The sequence below is a fragment of the Danio aesculapii genome, chromosome 13, assembly GCF_903798145.1.
Source record: "Danio aesculapii chromosome 13, fDanAes4.1, whole genome shotgun sequence".
Classification (NCBI taxonomy): Eukaryota; Metazoa; Chordata; class Actinopteri; order Cypriniformes; family Danionidae; genus Danio; species Danio aesculapii.
Window position 1 is genome coordinate 15,364,632 of NC_079447.1, and position 16,546 is coordinate 15,381,177.

General features: G+C 33.6%; 1 protein-coding gene across 1 annotated transcript in view; it reads left to right on the forward strand.

Moving 5' to 3' along the window:
- The window catches only part of eys (eyes shut homolog), a 407,203-nt gene that overhangs the window by 36,740 nt on the left and 353,917 nt on the right, over window positions 1-16,546 (forward strand). Inside the window, exons 7-11 of the mRNA XM_056471602.1 lie at window positions 5,258-5,362; window positions 7,398-7,537; window positions 8,966-9,129; window positions 11,771-12,024; window positions 14,596-14,700. Of these exons, the coding sequence (XP_056327577.1) occupies window positions 5,258-5,362; window positions 7,398-7,537; window positions 8,966-9,129; window positions 11,771-12,024; window positions 14,596-14,700 (768 nt within the window). The remainder of the gene's footprint in view (window positions 1-5,257; window positions 5,363-7,397; window positions 7,538-8,965; window positions 9,130-11,770; window positions 12,025-14,595; window positions 14,701-16,546) is intronic.

Here is a 16,546-nt window from a genome sequence, read left to right on the forward strand (position 1 = left end):
GCATGAGAGAGGACTTGGGGATGCATTGAGAACCATCTGTGTCAGAAAGGCATGAAATGTATACAACACATGTTGAAACTGTCATGTATGTTTGAAAAGACACATACTGTATGGGAGAGAAGAGTCCAGTTTAGATGCTTGAAACATAGATACTAGTCATGATTACTAAATGTGAACTATATGTGGAAAAACGGTGATGATTATATTAGATCTGTACATTATAAGGGCCAACAAGAAGAGGGGTCTTTAAATAGGGGTCGTAAAGGAGTAGGAGCTAGGAGAGGCCTGTTGAACCAGTAAACAGCTGTGAAAACACAAAGGTGGGAGGAAGCAAGGATAAAGGGGATAGCAAATTTGAGGGACACTGGATTTGTCCTGGGGAGAGACTGAGATGGGTCTGCTCCTGGCTGTCTCTGCTTTTTTGGGAAATATTCCAATAAAGTATATTCTTCTGATATTCATAACCCCAGTCTGAGCTTGATTCAGTAAGAGAAAAGCCAGAAACCACAACAGTATTTAATCAAAGAAATACAGCCTTGGTGTACAGTAGTGACTTATTTTTGATACACACATGCACACGCACAATTAATGATCCCAAACTTTTCACTAGGAGTGTTTTCAGAAGGTCATTCATTCATTTTTCCCCCTTTTTTTCAATGGATCTTGTTTAACTGGCTAATTTACATAGAGAAACCCATTTTCCACCTATCAGGAAAAAAATAGTCAAAACTAATGGCATAATTCTGTTTTTTGGCAAATTAGATTCAAGCCAATTCTTGGAATTGTGGTTGAGTAAATTACTCTTCCTGTCATACAGAATATTGTAGTGCATGACCAGTTTTATTCAAATGCCAACTCGTGAATTTGAAAAGCAGCCCGTTCTGAATTTTGCCCTAGCCTGAATGACACAGTTTCATGTCCAACATCTATATCATCTGCCGTAATGTGACTCAGAGTGTGTGTTCCACTGAGACGAGTCCCGCTGCCCTGAGGCATCTCTTTACCGTAACTCATCTTTGCACATTGCCCTCCTAACTGGATTATTCCGTAATTTGTTTCATCATGCCTGCAAAATGAAGGGCAAATAGAGGTTAGAGAACACTTAATTGGTAAATCTAACCGGGAAAGCAAGATCTTTCATTAGCTTGGCTATCAGCGCTTGAGCGCAGGAGGAACTATTTGCCCAAACAACTCATAAACAAATAAGCAAACCAGAAATGATTTTATGGATTTCATCAGTCAATAACACACTGATCTCGAGCATGCATTGCTGTTCAGAGCTCTTGCGTAAGAAAACGTGACGTCTTTTATAGGCACTTTACATGAATTATAGATGATCTGCATTTCATGAGACCTATAAAGTATAAGGTGTCATCAACCCGTATTGTTCCTTAAGAGATTTTTTACTGTTACACAGCAGAACTCATATTGCCAGCGGGATAATCGCCAATGCCTTTTTTCGGTGTCCTTGTTATCACCTCTCAGTCTCCTTGATGGCTCTATTTCACTTCTTAGCGGATGAAGAAATCCATCTTTCCACATCCCAATTGCCAGCGAGGCACCTGGCGATATCTGCTTGTGTACGAGCTGTATAATGGATTGGAATACTATTAGGAGAAAACATGTCACAGCTCAAAGCTCAATGTTTTATTTAGACGTCTCGATGATGCTAGCGATATTGCCATCGATTAATGACCCCAGAGACGTAAAAACGACCGTCCCTGTCCCATTTCTCACCACGGGTTTGCCAGAAGGCCAGTGTGAAATGTCAAGCGCTTTCATTATGATCTTCCTCCAAAAGTCAGACGACATGTTGAGGGAAGATAATGTGACTTTCCACAGCAGCAAAAAAAAAAAAGAGAGACAGAGAGGTTGAAGCAGATCTTGCACTGGATAAGACATTTAAAATTTCCCTTTTTCTAGTCGAAGATTTGGTTTTATTGCATGTCATGATAAAATTAATGAAAAACATATTTGGATGAACGCCATTAGACTCTAATTTGCTAATCAGGTGAAAATACAACCTTAAATCATTTCTTGACTTACTAATGAATATATATACAGCCATATCTATGAGTGTGATATTGCATTTATACAACAGTTCAACGGCCCAATTGTGTATATAAACAAAAGAAAATCAAACACGGAGAGTCTAAAAACCCTATTTCTTCCGCCATTCATTCACATCCGCAGCTGACATCAAAACAGCAGAAGCTGTTACTAATTCGCCAACGTCACTTTAGAGCTAGTGAATGATTCTCAAGCATGATGTATAATGTGATGACAAAACAGGTGATTTTGATGACATTTTAAGATTAGAAGGCTGAACTTGACATGAAATGCCCTCCGTCTACAGAGATATCTTCTTACAGTGTTACTGTAATTATTATTATCACAATATGTAACCCCGAAAAAAGCAGCGCAATCACTTTCATACTGCTGTTGTGTTTGCGATAAGGAGGGGGGTGTTCGGGGGTGAGGTCTCTGAATAACACTGTTGAGAACCGAGATAGAAAAGTAACTATTAAAATAGGCACTGTTCTTATAAATAAACTGCATAGTTGCAATCTATACAAAAGAGAGATATCGACTTAGAATATCACCAGAGATGTATAAAGTACTAGAGACCCAGACTTGTGTAAAAGTACAAGTGCTCTATCAAAAATTGACTTGAGTAGAAGTTGAAGTGCTCTTTAAGCACCATACTTAAGTGAAAGTACTAAAGTATTCAACATTTTTTGTACTTGAGTATTGCAAGTAGTTTATTTTAAAAGTTTACTACTCAAGTACTGAAAGTAAAAGTACAAGTATTGTGTTATGTAGTTATTAAAGAAAGCAGTCAAAAGACATCATATTGTTTTGTTTATTTTAAATATCTTTTTTTGGGGCATGTGATTAAGCAGAACGAAAAGAAACATGGCTTACGATTTATATGAACTAGGGTAACGTTTTTCTCTGGCGCTTGAACCACAAATCTGACAGATTATAACAGCTTTAACACACACCTTTCAAAGTTGTGTTTCACAAAAACACTCTGTAATCCAATTCAAAATGTAAACGGAAGTTCTAAACATTCTACCGGAAGACCCTGGTCACTATGGCACCCTCCATGCACCAGCCAAGAAAAAGGTCTATAATTGTAAGGAGTAGGGGTGTGAATCTACACTGGTCTCATGGTTTGATTCGGTTACGATTATCATGCCATCAATTCAGTTCAATTCGGTATCTAAGCATTGGCGATGCTTTCCATACATAATTAGATTTTTTCTTCACAACACAACACAACACATTTTTATTAAAATCTATAAATATATTTATATATGATTTGTAATACAATTTTGTTCTTTAATACAGCAGTAAGCTATATGAACTGTACCCTTAATTTGACCTGCTCAAAGAGAACACTCTTTCTGAATGTATCAAACAAAACTCCAATACATGCACAGAAGACAGCATGAGCATTTATAGCAAATAAACTAATGTAAATATTATCTCACTTGATTTTTGAGCACTGACAGGCGAGGTCTTACACCCCTATGATTGATTATTCTTCACCTGCTCAACAGAAAGAGCGGCTATCGGCTTTAGAAATGAAAGCGCTGTTCACCGATGGCGTATGCGTATAATACATGGTTATCACAGGTAATCCATAATTGACACAATGGAGAAAACTCGCACCACAGGCACGCTCGTGTCAGGATCCATAAGTATCGCTTTAACAGCCAAGAGGAGAGGAAAAGTTACCTCACAAACACACCAGCAGGTCAAATGTCCAAAGTGAGAGAGAGAGAGAGGTAAAGATGGAGTTTTACAGCACTTCTCCGTAGTAGTGAAATAGCGGCTCGTGTGCTGTGCCGCCTCCATTGTCAATGAAAGACTGTCCAGCAAACTCACTAGCAGTTGAATTGTGCACAATTATCTACCATTTAAGTAGTAAGAGCGTTATTTACTCGCCATCGCCTCCTTCGCCATAGTATACGTATGTGTGTGTGTGTATATGTGTATATATATATATATATATATATATATATATATATATATATATATATATATATATATATATATATATATATATATATATATATATGAGACTCTCATATACCCTTATTATTAAGAAAAAAGCAATAATTATGCAGCTTAGAACATTAATTTAGACATTGTTTCTTGAGTAGTTCACTAAAACAGTTCTTAAAATACATTGTGAACCACAATTACTTTTTTTCTGAGGAAAAAAAATAAAAGCACCATAAACATTTTAATAATAAAGTAACTAATTTTGTATTGTACCTAGGCATTTAGCTATTTTTGTATATGTAGGATAGTGATATCATCTTATATTAGCATTTTTTTTTTTTTTGGTGTGATGGTCCATTGACTATACACTCACTGGTCATTTTATTAGGTACACCTGTCCAACTGCTCGTTAACGCTGATTTCTAATCAGCCAATCAGGTGGCAGCAACTCAATGCATTTAGGCATCTAGACATGGTCAAGACGGTCTCCTGCAGTTCAAACTGAGCATCAGAATTCAATCCAATAGAGCACATTTGGGATGTGGTGGAACAGGAGATTCGCGTCATGGATGTGCAGTTGACAAATCTGCAACAACTGCATGATGCCATCATATCAATATGGACCAAAATCTCTGAGGAATAGTTCCAGTACCTTGTTGAATTTATGCCATAAAGGATTAAGGCAGTAATGAAGGCAAAAGGGGTGCCAACCACGTACTGGTAAGATGTACCTAATAAAGTGGCCGGTGAGTGTATATTACTTAGAACAAAAAAATTATAAAATGTACAGTAAGTACAGTAAAGTGTTAAAAAGAAATGTCAGATATTGTGGAATGTAGATCACAAGTACACTATGGTGTCTTTTTACCATTATTTTATCGACTGATTGATTTTCTTTTTCCTTTTTTTAAATTACATTTCTGATTAGACTTAAGCTACTTACTTAGGTAGATAGTCATAAGCATCTCTCTTATTTCTTTATGTTGTGTCATTGTCAGCATCAACAGTCTAAACTTTTTGCTCATTCGAACTCTTGCTGAATTAGTTTTTTTGTTGGGTAAAGTGTTGACCTATTTTCTCTGACACATGCACTAAAAAGTAAACCATAGTTGGCTGGGGGTTTGGTGGCTGTTACCAAATTTGCTCTAAATCCCGACTGTCAAAAAGTGAAGTCCATATCTTCTGGTGAGCCGGAGCGTAAAAGCTTAACTAACACTCCATTCACACCCCTGTCTTCCTGCAGGACCCTACTGTGAAGCTGAAGTAAATGAGTGCGATCCCAGCCCCTGTCAGCACCAAGGAACATGCACTGACTTTGTTGGATACTACAAATGCACCTGTCCTTCAGGTATGAGTTTCTCTTACACCAGAGAATGAGCTTCGTTTTTTTTTTGACTGTGCCACAAATCCCCACCGTGCCAGCGCCAGCAGCTCTGACTGACAGCTGAGCAAATCACTCCCGTTCTCACACTGCCAGAGCTCATTAGTACTGCAGAATTGTGTCAATATTGTGCTATGAAATGCTCTTCCCTTTTGAGGCCACTGCATTGATATGGTTCCCTCCCGTAATTGTTGGTTGTGCTCACTCTTTCTGAGGCATGATTTGCATTCACTGATGCAACCTGATGGCTCACCCTAGAGATTGGCAACTCACTGGCGGGGTTACAAGCATGCTTTTCTGCCAGCTGCTCCCTTCCGCTCGATGAGTAGAGGACCCAGAGTCCCAAACGCCCCCCTCCCGAAACCTGCCCACGCGCACTCGCCGGTTAGAGAGAGAGATACTACAAGGCAAAATCATTTCAGTGACTTCCTCACAAATGGACTGAAGATGATGCTTTTCTTATAACAAAATAAATAAATAAAATGTGAGGAAGTTATGGTGAAGTGGTTGACATATTTTGGAAAAGTAGGTGAAGCTTATTGTAAAGGTATTATCTTAAGTCACATTGCCACATTGTAATTGTCACATAACAATAGTAGGTAATGTTTTTATAGGGTATATGCAGAGCTAGTGTTTCTTCTCATACTGATAAACTTCAGGTGAACGGTTAATATGACTTTTTTTCCATTTTATACTGTTCCTATTACAGCATCGGTGTTGTAATTTCATTCAAATATAATCAGTTAAATAGACTTTGGCATTCATTTAGTTGCTCTAGCGTAAAACGAGATGAAAAGCCGTTTATATGCATGCGCCTGTCAGTATTAGCAGGCTAGTGCAGAAGCTGAATATACTGGGGTAAAATAAATGTTCATATTTTAAAGACATGGCGGGGAAAAGTGTAATTTAATGCAGTGCTTCTTGTACATTCTGAGACCCAATTTGTATCGAATATCACTCAGAAATCACCAGGTTACTGACAAATTCATTCTGTATACTTCTGCATATACCCTATTGCATTAAATGAAGTTGAACTGAAAGGATGCATGGAACATTCGTAAGAACTTCAACGCACTGGTTGCATGGTTGCTTTGTTGGATTTACGATCCAAGGATGGAAATGATATTTTCTAAACGTTAACATAATGATACATAAAGTGCTGCAAAGATTTAAATTACTGTAACGTAACTCAGTGGCATTTGAATCTGTTCAAAGTGTATATTTGTATGTTTGAGTCAAGTAAATGAATGACAATACACTTTCGTCTTTCGGATGAGATGTTTAACTGAGATCCTGACTGATTCTGATTTTTTAATGTTCATTTTGTTTGAACTGTCCCTTTAATTTCAGGCTATCAAATTTGTTTAAAACAAAATTCTAATAATGTAAAAATTGTTTCTAAAAGCTGAGGATAAAAAAAAACTGGTATTCCTTAAAATAAAAATTTCCTATAGTTGACCTCTCTAGTTGATAATACTTGGTCATTCTGACCCAGTCTATGACAATTTTGAGTGTGGTCTTCCTGCCGAAGCCTTTATGTTAATGCATTTGAAAATGATTGGTTTTCGTTATAAACTAATGCAAGTTTTTTCCTTCCTCTCCAAAAGCCCTTAAACAAACTAACGTGGCCTCCTTCTGACCTTTACGATTTTGTTCTTTTCACTTAGACTGACTGGCTTTTGGGCTCTGAATAGGCTTTCAAAAAATTGATTGCTGTTTTCTTTTACTTTCTTTTTCCAAGAAACAAAGAAGGGGAAAAAAAAAGAAATTTTATTTCCAGCTTGCTTCATGTTCATTGATTGACCTTATTGATTGAGGCATAATGACATGAGGAATATATGCAGTGCGTTCTCACAGGCTTTAACAGCAATAAAGGCGTTTCAGTCTTGTTTAATCTTTTAAATTCTAGTTTTGCACAAGATTGCTTTTGGTCCTTAATCAAGGAAACCTGAAGCGTAAACGACTCTTTAGATTGCTTTGTGTTTCTCTCCTTCCTTTCCAGGATACACTGGGATTGACTGTGAGATTGACATAAATTCCTGTTGGCTTCCCAACGTCACCTGTCCTCCTGGAACACTCTGTGTGGATTTGCCGGGTGACCAGCTCTTTAAATGTCATACTCCATGCCCTCACTATCTACAGGTAGGTCAGATGTATTCAGCTATACTATAATTCAAGTCTCAGATGGTTTCCAAGTGCTTTTGTACTGTTACTGTAGACTGGCTCATATGGTTAGATTTACGCTTTTAACATCATGGTTACAAAAATGCATATTAAAACAACTGGACCGGCATGTTCTTATTTTAAAGAGAAAGAAAAAAAAAAAAGACTGTATTATTCAAGTCATTATTTTTTTCCAAATGTATTATTTACAAATATTTTTTAATAGCACACACATTTATTATTCTGACCAACTGCCATTTTCAGAAGAAATCTTTCTAGATATCAATTTTTTTAAATAAATTCATATGAAATGTAATCAGATATTTGTAGATACATTTCTAATATTTAAAAAATCTTATCTAGATATAGTATTTAAAGATGTTAATGTTAAACAATTATAAAATAATATTTAAAAAATATTTTAATTTAATTTAATTTAATTTAATTTAATTTTTATTTTATTTTATTTTATTTTATTTTATTTTATTTTATTTTATTTTATTTTATTATTTTATTTTATTTTATTTTATTTTATTTTAATGTATTTTAATTTTATTTAATTTTATTTTAATGTATTTTAATTTTATTTAATTTAATTTTAATGTATTTTATTTTATTTTATTTTATTTATTTATTTATTTTTTTTTTATAACAAAAGCATGTGTTATTCTGACCAACTGTCATTTTTTGGGAAAAATGTCAAAATTATTTTTATAAAATTTGGATTGAATTGTATTATATATTTGTAGAATAAAGCAAATATTAACATTGTACTCAAACCCATACTGTACCTAACAAATCCAGTATATCCTTAGAAACTTTTTGTTTCTCCATAGCTGTTTATATAGTCATTTATATTGTAGTAAAATAAGCTCAAATTTTGTATAATTATTCAACTGTTATATAGAATTGTATGTCAGGAGTGGTCTTCATGCATCAAAACAAGATGGCTGCCTATAAGAACATTTTGAAAACACATTTTCATGACATGAATGGTTTAATATAAAAGGTTCTTTAGAGTACAGAGAAATATATGAGCATTTTATTTTTGTTTGTCACCCTCTTTCTATAAAGCGATTTAAAAGGAGCAGGTAAAAATACATTAATGTTCTTAGCGCGCCGTATTCTTTTGAAGATGTGAAGCTGTTTGTCACTGCACTATAACAACAAAGGTGAATTACATGTCCCTTTTGAACACGCTTGATCATTTATATTTGTTTTACTTGTGTTGATAATCACCACCAACGTAAATGGCAATTAAAATGCATTAGCTTTCCTTCATTAGCCAGCATGTTTTATTTAACACCAGGACCGAGCATGTCTGTTTACAAAGAAGCAGAATTACCTTTACACACGTATTTAAATGAAGGATTGTTCAGGAATAATGGTTGATTTTCATTTTCACAGCCGTGTGCCAATGGAGGACATTGTGTCCTTCACAACATCACCAGTTACAGTTGTGTTTGTGCACCTGGGTGGACTGGACCGACCTGCTTGGTCAACATAAATGAGTGTGTCCAGCACAGGTGTCAGAACAGAGCCACCTGCGTGGATGAGGTTGGCGGATACAGGTGAGTCTGGGTGAAAATGCTTTTTATCTTGTGCTTTTTTTAAACCTCTTAACAAAAGGTGTGCTTAGATTGCAACAATTGCCTACTTTAGAAATTTAGATTTATATGTGAGTCTGTTTTGGGTTTTATTTTTTCAATATGAGAACATCAGTTTCAACATAGGTTTACAGTTTATTGTCAAATGAAAGAATAGCTTACAACCAAATTTTAAATTGTCGTTATTCACCCACGTCATTTTAAACCAATGCTTTGTTTATCTGCAAAACTAATAAAGAACTCATTTGTTATTGTGACTAAAACAAATTAGTCACAATTTGAACAAATTAAAATAATAATATTAATATAAATAATAAATCCATAGTCCATATGACACATGCTACATATTCAATGTCTTATAATAGGGCTTATTGATGATGTTAAATGACAATTGTATCAAGCATGGTTTATTTTATTATTATAATTTTTAAACATGCCAATAAATATAAACAATAAATATTTCACTTTTTTCACATTTACAGGTCAGCTGGCATAAGTAAATGTTACATGCTCATTCTTTAAAATGATGGCAGTGCTTTATTTGCAGAAACTGGCTGTGATCTGTTCACCTTGAAATTCAGAATCCACATTTCTGTGAAATCCCACACTAAAACCTTCCAGAAACACCTTAAACATGTTCGCCACCAAATATAAGCAGCTTTCCATATCATTAATGGTTGGATAACAACCCTACATCTCCTTTGATTAAATATATTGCTGCGATAAATGTAAATACCACCATCCATAATCATGATTCTTAAAATGACTTATCATCAGAAATTTTTGTCACATAACATTGAATAATAGAAAAGCCAACATCATGCAATAGTTGAATTGATATTTTAGAAAACATAGCAAAAGTTGTACAAAAATCTGTAATGGAAACCAGGATAATGTGCACATTAAATAATGCAGATGCAACAGCCCATTTCAGTAATGAGCAACACAATCTACTTAGTGCAGTGCAAATCAGTGTAGGACCGTAGAAATTTAAATTTACAACAGTCTCATAAAGAGTCTCATAAAGACTCAAATCTATATGAACAATGAAAGAATAGTCTACCCTAAAGTTGAAATTTTCATTATAATCCCACGTCATTTCAATTCAATGCTTGGTTTATCAGCAAACCAAAAATAAAAAGCACTGATCAGCATTTTATTCCCCATTTACACTTACAGTTTTTAGTTAACTAAAAGCTGTCAAGCGCCATAAATTAATAAATAATTATAATTGTGCATCTTTAAAGTAGTCCATGCTACATTTTCTAAGTCTTATAATAGGACTTATGAAATAATGACAATTAATAAAAATAAATGCGCACCCTAAAAGTAGTTCATATGACACATGCTACATATTAATAAGACTTAGGATTGAATGACAATTGCAATGAACATGTTTTATTTTTTCTTGTAACTAAATGTCAGTGCTAAAACATGCCAGCTTCACAACTGGACAAAAGAATACTTCCTAAATCTTCAATGGAAAGAGTTTTATTTATTTATTTATTTATTTGACATTTACAGGTCAGTTGGCGTATGCAAAACTTGCTTGCTCATTCTTTAAAATGATGGCAGTGCTTTATTTGCAGAAACAGGCCATGATCTGTTCATCTGGAAATTCACAATCAACATATCTGTGAAATCCCACACTACAATCTCCCAGAAACACATTAAACATGTTCGCCACCAAATATAAGCAGCTTTCCATATCATTAATGGTTGGATAACAACCCTACATCCACTTTGATCAAATATAATGCTGCCATAAATGTAAATTTACCACCATCCATAATCATGATTTCATGAAATTATGAATAATAGAAAAGCCAAAATTCTGCAATTGTTGTAATATTTATAAAATATAGAAAAGGTTTTACAAAAATCTGTAATGGAAACCAGGAGAATGTGCACATTAACGCAGATGCAACAGCCCATTTCAATAATGAGCAACACAATCTACTAAGTGCAGTGCAAATTAGTGTAGGGACGCAAACAAGCAGAGCTGATGATAATCAGGTGTAATCTACTAACAACACAGGTGCAAAAACAGGTTAAGACATGTAAGAAAAGCTATAAATAATGTCCTAAAGGCCGTTAAATTGACTTGCAAACCAAGTTGTAAGATTTATATTAACGCTTTCCTCGCATTTAGCATCTGAAAGAGAAACTTATATAAATGTATGTGCAGCAAGGTTAATCTTAACTATGACTGATTAGTATTTTGAAAAAAAAAATTGTATTTAAAACAAACTATTACAATACAGGAGTTTAAAACGGCACAATAGTGAGTGCATTTGAGGATTAATTCTATCTATAATAGCATTTTTCCCCATTGTAGTGTTTTATTTTTTTGGATCTATATTTAACAGGGTGCTTCTCTCTGTATGAAATTAAAATTGATATTCAGATCAGGTTGAATGGCTGTTTACTGTCTCATTCTAGAATTAAACCACCCATAGCTGCTGAAACAAATAGCATGTTCCTGTGATGGAAAGCAAAGCAAATTACATCGTCCTCCCCCATGACTCAGCCATTTATTTTCATACTGTGTCCGGCTGTTTTGTTTTGCGATTCCATTAAGAGATACTGTTTTATGCATCCCAAGTTGCCTTTGCGGTCACGGATACACCGGAGTCCACTGCGAACTTGACTTTGACTTCTGCTCTGGACATCAGTGTTCAGAACACGCCGTCTGTGTGGACCAACAGCACAACTACACCTGTCACTGCATGCTGGGATATGAGGGAACGCTCTGTGAGCTTGAGACAGATGAATGCAAAAGTGCGCCCTGCACCAATAATGCCACTTGCATTGATTTGGTGGCAGGATACCAATGCTTGTGTGCACCAGGATTTAAGGGTAAGTCAAATGTTTAATTTAGAAGTATCACTGTGGGTGGGGAAACTCCAACCCTTTGATAAACATTGACCTTCAGTAGCTCATCTTGACATCATTGATTTCCTCGAGATTTAAAGATTAATGCAATCATGATTTTAAATGATTGTTATAATGTTTTTGAATCTGTAATTAATTTGAATTATATAATTCATGTACAATTGACCTTCTCAATTGATTCTTGAATGCAGTGGCCACATTTTGTGATTATCATATTTTCCAGAAAAGTAATTGCAACTTGCCTGATGGGTGGGTGGGTGGATGGATGGATGGATGGATGGATGGATGGATGGATGGATGGATGGATGGATGGATAGATAGATAGATAGATATTTGAATAAAATCTAAAATAAGTCAAACTATAAAAAATAACATATACAAAAAACTAAAACCTAATAATGATGAAATATGCACAAAGTAATAACTAAGACATTGTTCAAATGTTTTGTGAAAAAACAAACACTATTACTAATTTTATTTTTTTAAATTGTTATCTTTGTTGACTTTTTTACAAAAGAGAATAAAAATAATAAAAAAGGATGATGATGATAATAATAATAATAATAATAATAATAATAATAAAGGGCAAAGAAAAATGGAAATAAGAGTAATAAAAGTGTACAGAAAGTTACAACCAACTGAATGCAGTCATTTAACAATCACAATCTAATGTTTGAATATGTTGTCAATGTTGAAAGTGTATATTTACAATTAAACAGTATAAGATAATAATAGTTAAAACAAACCAAAATCAAATTGCTAAGAAATAAGTTAATTAAAAGGAAAGATAATGCATCTGTTAAATGGAAAGCAAGATGTTAGAGCCCAACAGTAGAATGCAGGGCCCAGCTAATAATAAGGTAAAGGCCAAAATATCAAGCTGTTTAGAATTAAACTGGGACTGAATCTTTGGAATACCAAAAATGGCAACATCAGGGGATGGGTTTATATTTACCTCCAACACCTTAGACTTAATTATAAAATATCTAATCCAGAAATTCTGTAACATAGGGCACATAAAAAATAAATAAAAAAAACATATGGCTTAAATTACACTGAGATGCATGACATGTCACATATGTCATTAATATTGAGAACATTTTCAGATAGACTGGTTTTTAGGAAATGGATTCTATGAAATTCTTTAAATTGTATCAGGCTAAGACAAGCCCAAATTGTACTAGAACACATACTTTGCAGTGGACCAAGCCACTATTCTTCATCAAAACATAGTCCCAATTCATGTTTTTTAATTATTATTATTATTATTTCAGTAAGAGAACAATCATCCAAGCTTAAAATGCAGCCATAGGTTTTAGAAATTTGTGATTTGTGTTGCCGGTTTAGTTGCAGTAACTATAAGTCTTTAACTGTAATTAAAAATGAAAGCAAAATTAAAAGCTCAATAATGCACCAATTATCATTTATATTCAAACTAAATTAACTTTTGAATTAAAATTATAGATGCATAATTTAAAAATAACTATTACCAAACACAATTTCCAAATTACTAATACCTTAGGTCACATTGAAATGAAACTGAAAATCTTAAATCAAAATCAAACTAATGATAAACTACATTAGATACTACAAAATAGCTGGTATGTTTCATACAGTGCTCAGCGTATGAGTACACCCAATTTTGAAAATGAATATTTTTATCCATTTCTCAGTAAATATGTAATTTGCATTTGAACAAAACCGATCTATTAAACCAATATATTTATTAAAATATAATTTTAGTCATAGAACATATTTAGAAATTGAAAGATCATTCATGCAAAATATTGCAAAAACTAATTACAAACTACAACATTTTAACAATTTTTATATATTTTTGTTTCTCTTTTTTTTTTTTTTTTTTTTTTTTTTTTTTTTTTTTATTTAATATTTTTCCCTAATATATATATTTCGGCTGCTCTTTATTGAAAGTTATTTTGTTAGATTAGCTCCAGATCTGGCTTCAGTACCGACTAATCTAATGTATATGCACAAATATAAAATGTTAAAGCGTTCTATAGAAAATATTAATTTAAATGAGAGATTTGTGGAGGGTGTACTCCTATATGCTGAGCGCTTTGAGTCACATTTAAAAATGTATATTAAAAAATTATAGCAGTTAATCATTCATTTTAATTATATTAAAATTAGGCAACCAGTATCCATAAACTAAAAACACTTAACAAGAAAACAAATCCCTTAAATTGACCAATTTTTAGAACTGTACAAATATTTTCACAAATTCAGAAGTCTTCAAGCTTTCGTTATGTTTTTTCTTGTCTATTAATTCCGTTATATGTTGCTTATGGAATATAGGTGGCAGCATGTTTCAGATTATAAAACAGTATGACAATATGAAAATTCTCACTAAATATAATTTTTGTGCCTTTTTTTTTCCCCATTGATGACCCTGTGTTAATTGGAACTAAAGCATTTTCTAAATGATAATTAGCACTGAGCTTAAAGAATAGTTGTTATGATATACAATCACCTTGTTATCCATGTACTGTAGTCTATGTAATGTTCATCACACAGGTCGAACGTGCTCTGAGAGTATGAATGAGTGCTGGTCCAGACCCTGCCTTAATGGAGGCTCCTGCATTGATCTGGCCAATGACTACATTTGTAACTGTCCACTAGGTAAGTACAGCTCACTGTTCTACATCAACAACAACAACATCCTGGGCTGAGAACATCTGGCTGTACTACAGCCTGTATTAAAAATGTGATTTATAGCAAACATTGTTGAAAAAATTATAATAATTCATTAGAAGGAGCTACCATGGGATCCATTTTAAATCTGGCCAATCAGATGGGGCCTTTACTATCTTCATCCCCACCTTCAGTAGGTGAACCCAGAGCTGAAAATAAACACTAATGCAATGAGACAAGAATAGAAAATGACAACAGCCAATAAAAATCTGAATTTCTGCTGAGGTTTTCAGTCTTTCGTGGTGTTTTAAAGTCTAAATGTGTTTTTTTAATTAGCTCAGAAAAAAAAAATATATTGCTTTTTTATTTATTTATTTATTTTTTTTGTTCATAAAATAGGATTTTTAAAAATATAATAAGAAATATTATTGCAACGCTCCAACAATGTTTCAAATTGCATATTTAAAAATATGAAAATAAAATATAATACCCAGTATTTTGCAGCCCTAATATGCAAGTACAATTGATGGGTACAATAAATATGAGAATTTAGTGAGATAAAATGTTCATATATTCCTTATTATCCTTGGTCTTTATTCTTTACAGGATTTACCGCAGCCTTTCAAAATTACGATATTGAAACACTTTAAACATACTTCGTGTACAATATAAAACTGTAATCCTTAACGTCAGAAATTTCACTGTTCTGTCCCTAATCCATATAGATCATATTCCCCAGGATATTATTCCCCGTTCCCGATCTTGTCTCCACAGCTCAGATGCATCTGTAGATGTGAAGCTTTATTGGGTCTTAAGAAACATGTCCTGTGTGTGACTCATGCTCTCTATTTTCAAGATAATCTGTCAGCCCAGGGACAAGAGAATGCATCAGTGTAAATTTTCTAGTGTTTATTAAAACGACCTCTCTTTAATTCTCTCAAACCCGATGGTGACAGAAAACAGAGCTCCATCTTGTCAGGACAGGTCTCATTAGAGGACGCGATTCTTACGGGAGACGGTGTGGTGTTGGAGGACTTGATCAGGTTAGAAGCTTAAAAATCCATTTACATTTCAGAATTCAACATTCGAGATTGAATCTGGATATAATAAGTGATGGGAAGCCATCTGAAGGCCTGTTCTTAGGAAACAACGGCTGAAAACCTCAGCATTTTCTTTTCAATTTTTCAGAATTCATACTTCTCTACCTCCTGAAGTACTGAGGATGTACCTGCCATATATGTTTACGTATTATTAAATTATTTAACACATTAAAATATTAACAAACAGGCATGGATAAGTTTTTGTTTCTGTTTGTTGACCAAAGGTTATTTGTGAATAGAAATATAGAATGTGAATGAAATAGAATTTCTATGTTAAATCGGTTAATCATCCAATCCTTCAGTCTCTTAGATGTATATATGGATTTATAATGGATTTATTTAATTATATTTTTGGGTGATCAGGCTTTCAATGGAGAGACAAAAATCTCTGATTTCATCATAAAAAGTGTTCTAAAATGAACTAAAGTTTTGCAAAGGTGACATTGTTTGATATGTCTATTACAACTTTACATAAATACATCACAACATGCTTTTGACTTTGTCTTGGTAATGTAAAGCTTTCATGACAATGAAGAGATTTTGTCATGGCAACTTGACATTATCAAGACAACACAACTTGTCATAAATCTGTCATAAACATGAGGCCATTATAATTGTGCTATGGATTTAACAGCTTCGTTAATATTTTTCTTGACCTCTTTTACAGTGGTACAAGTTGAATTTATCATGTAAAATGTCATTAAATATTAATGGCACAGTTATTAAAATATTTG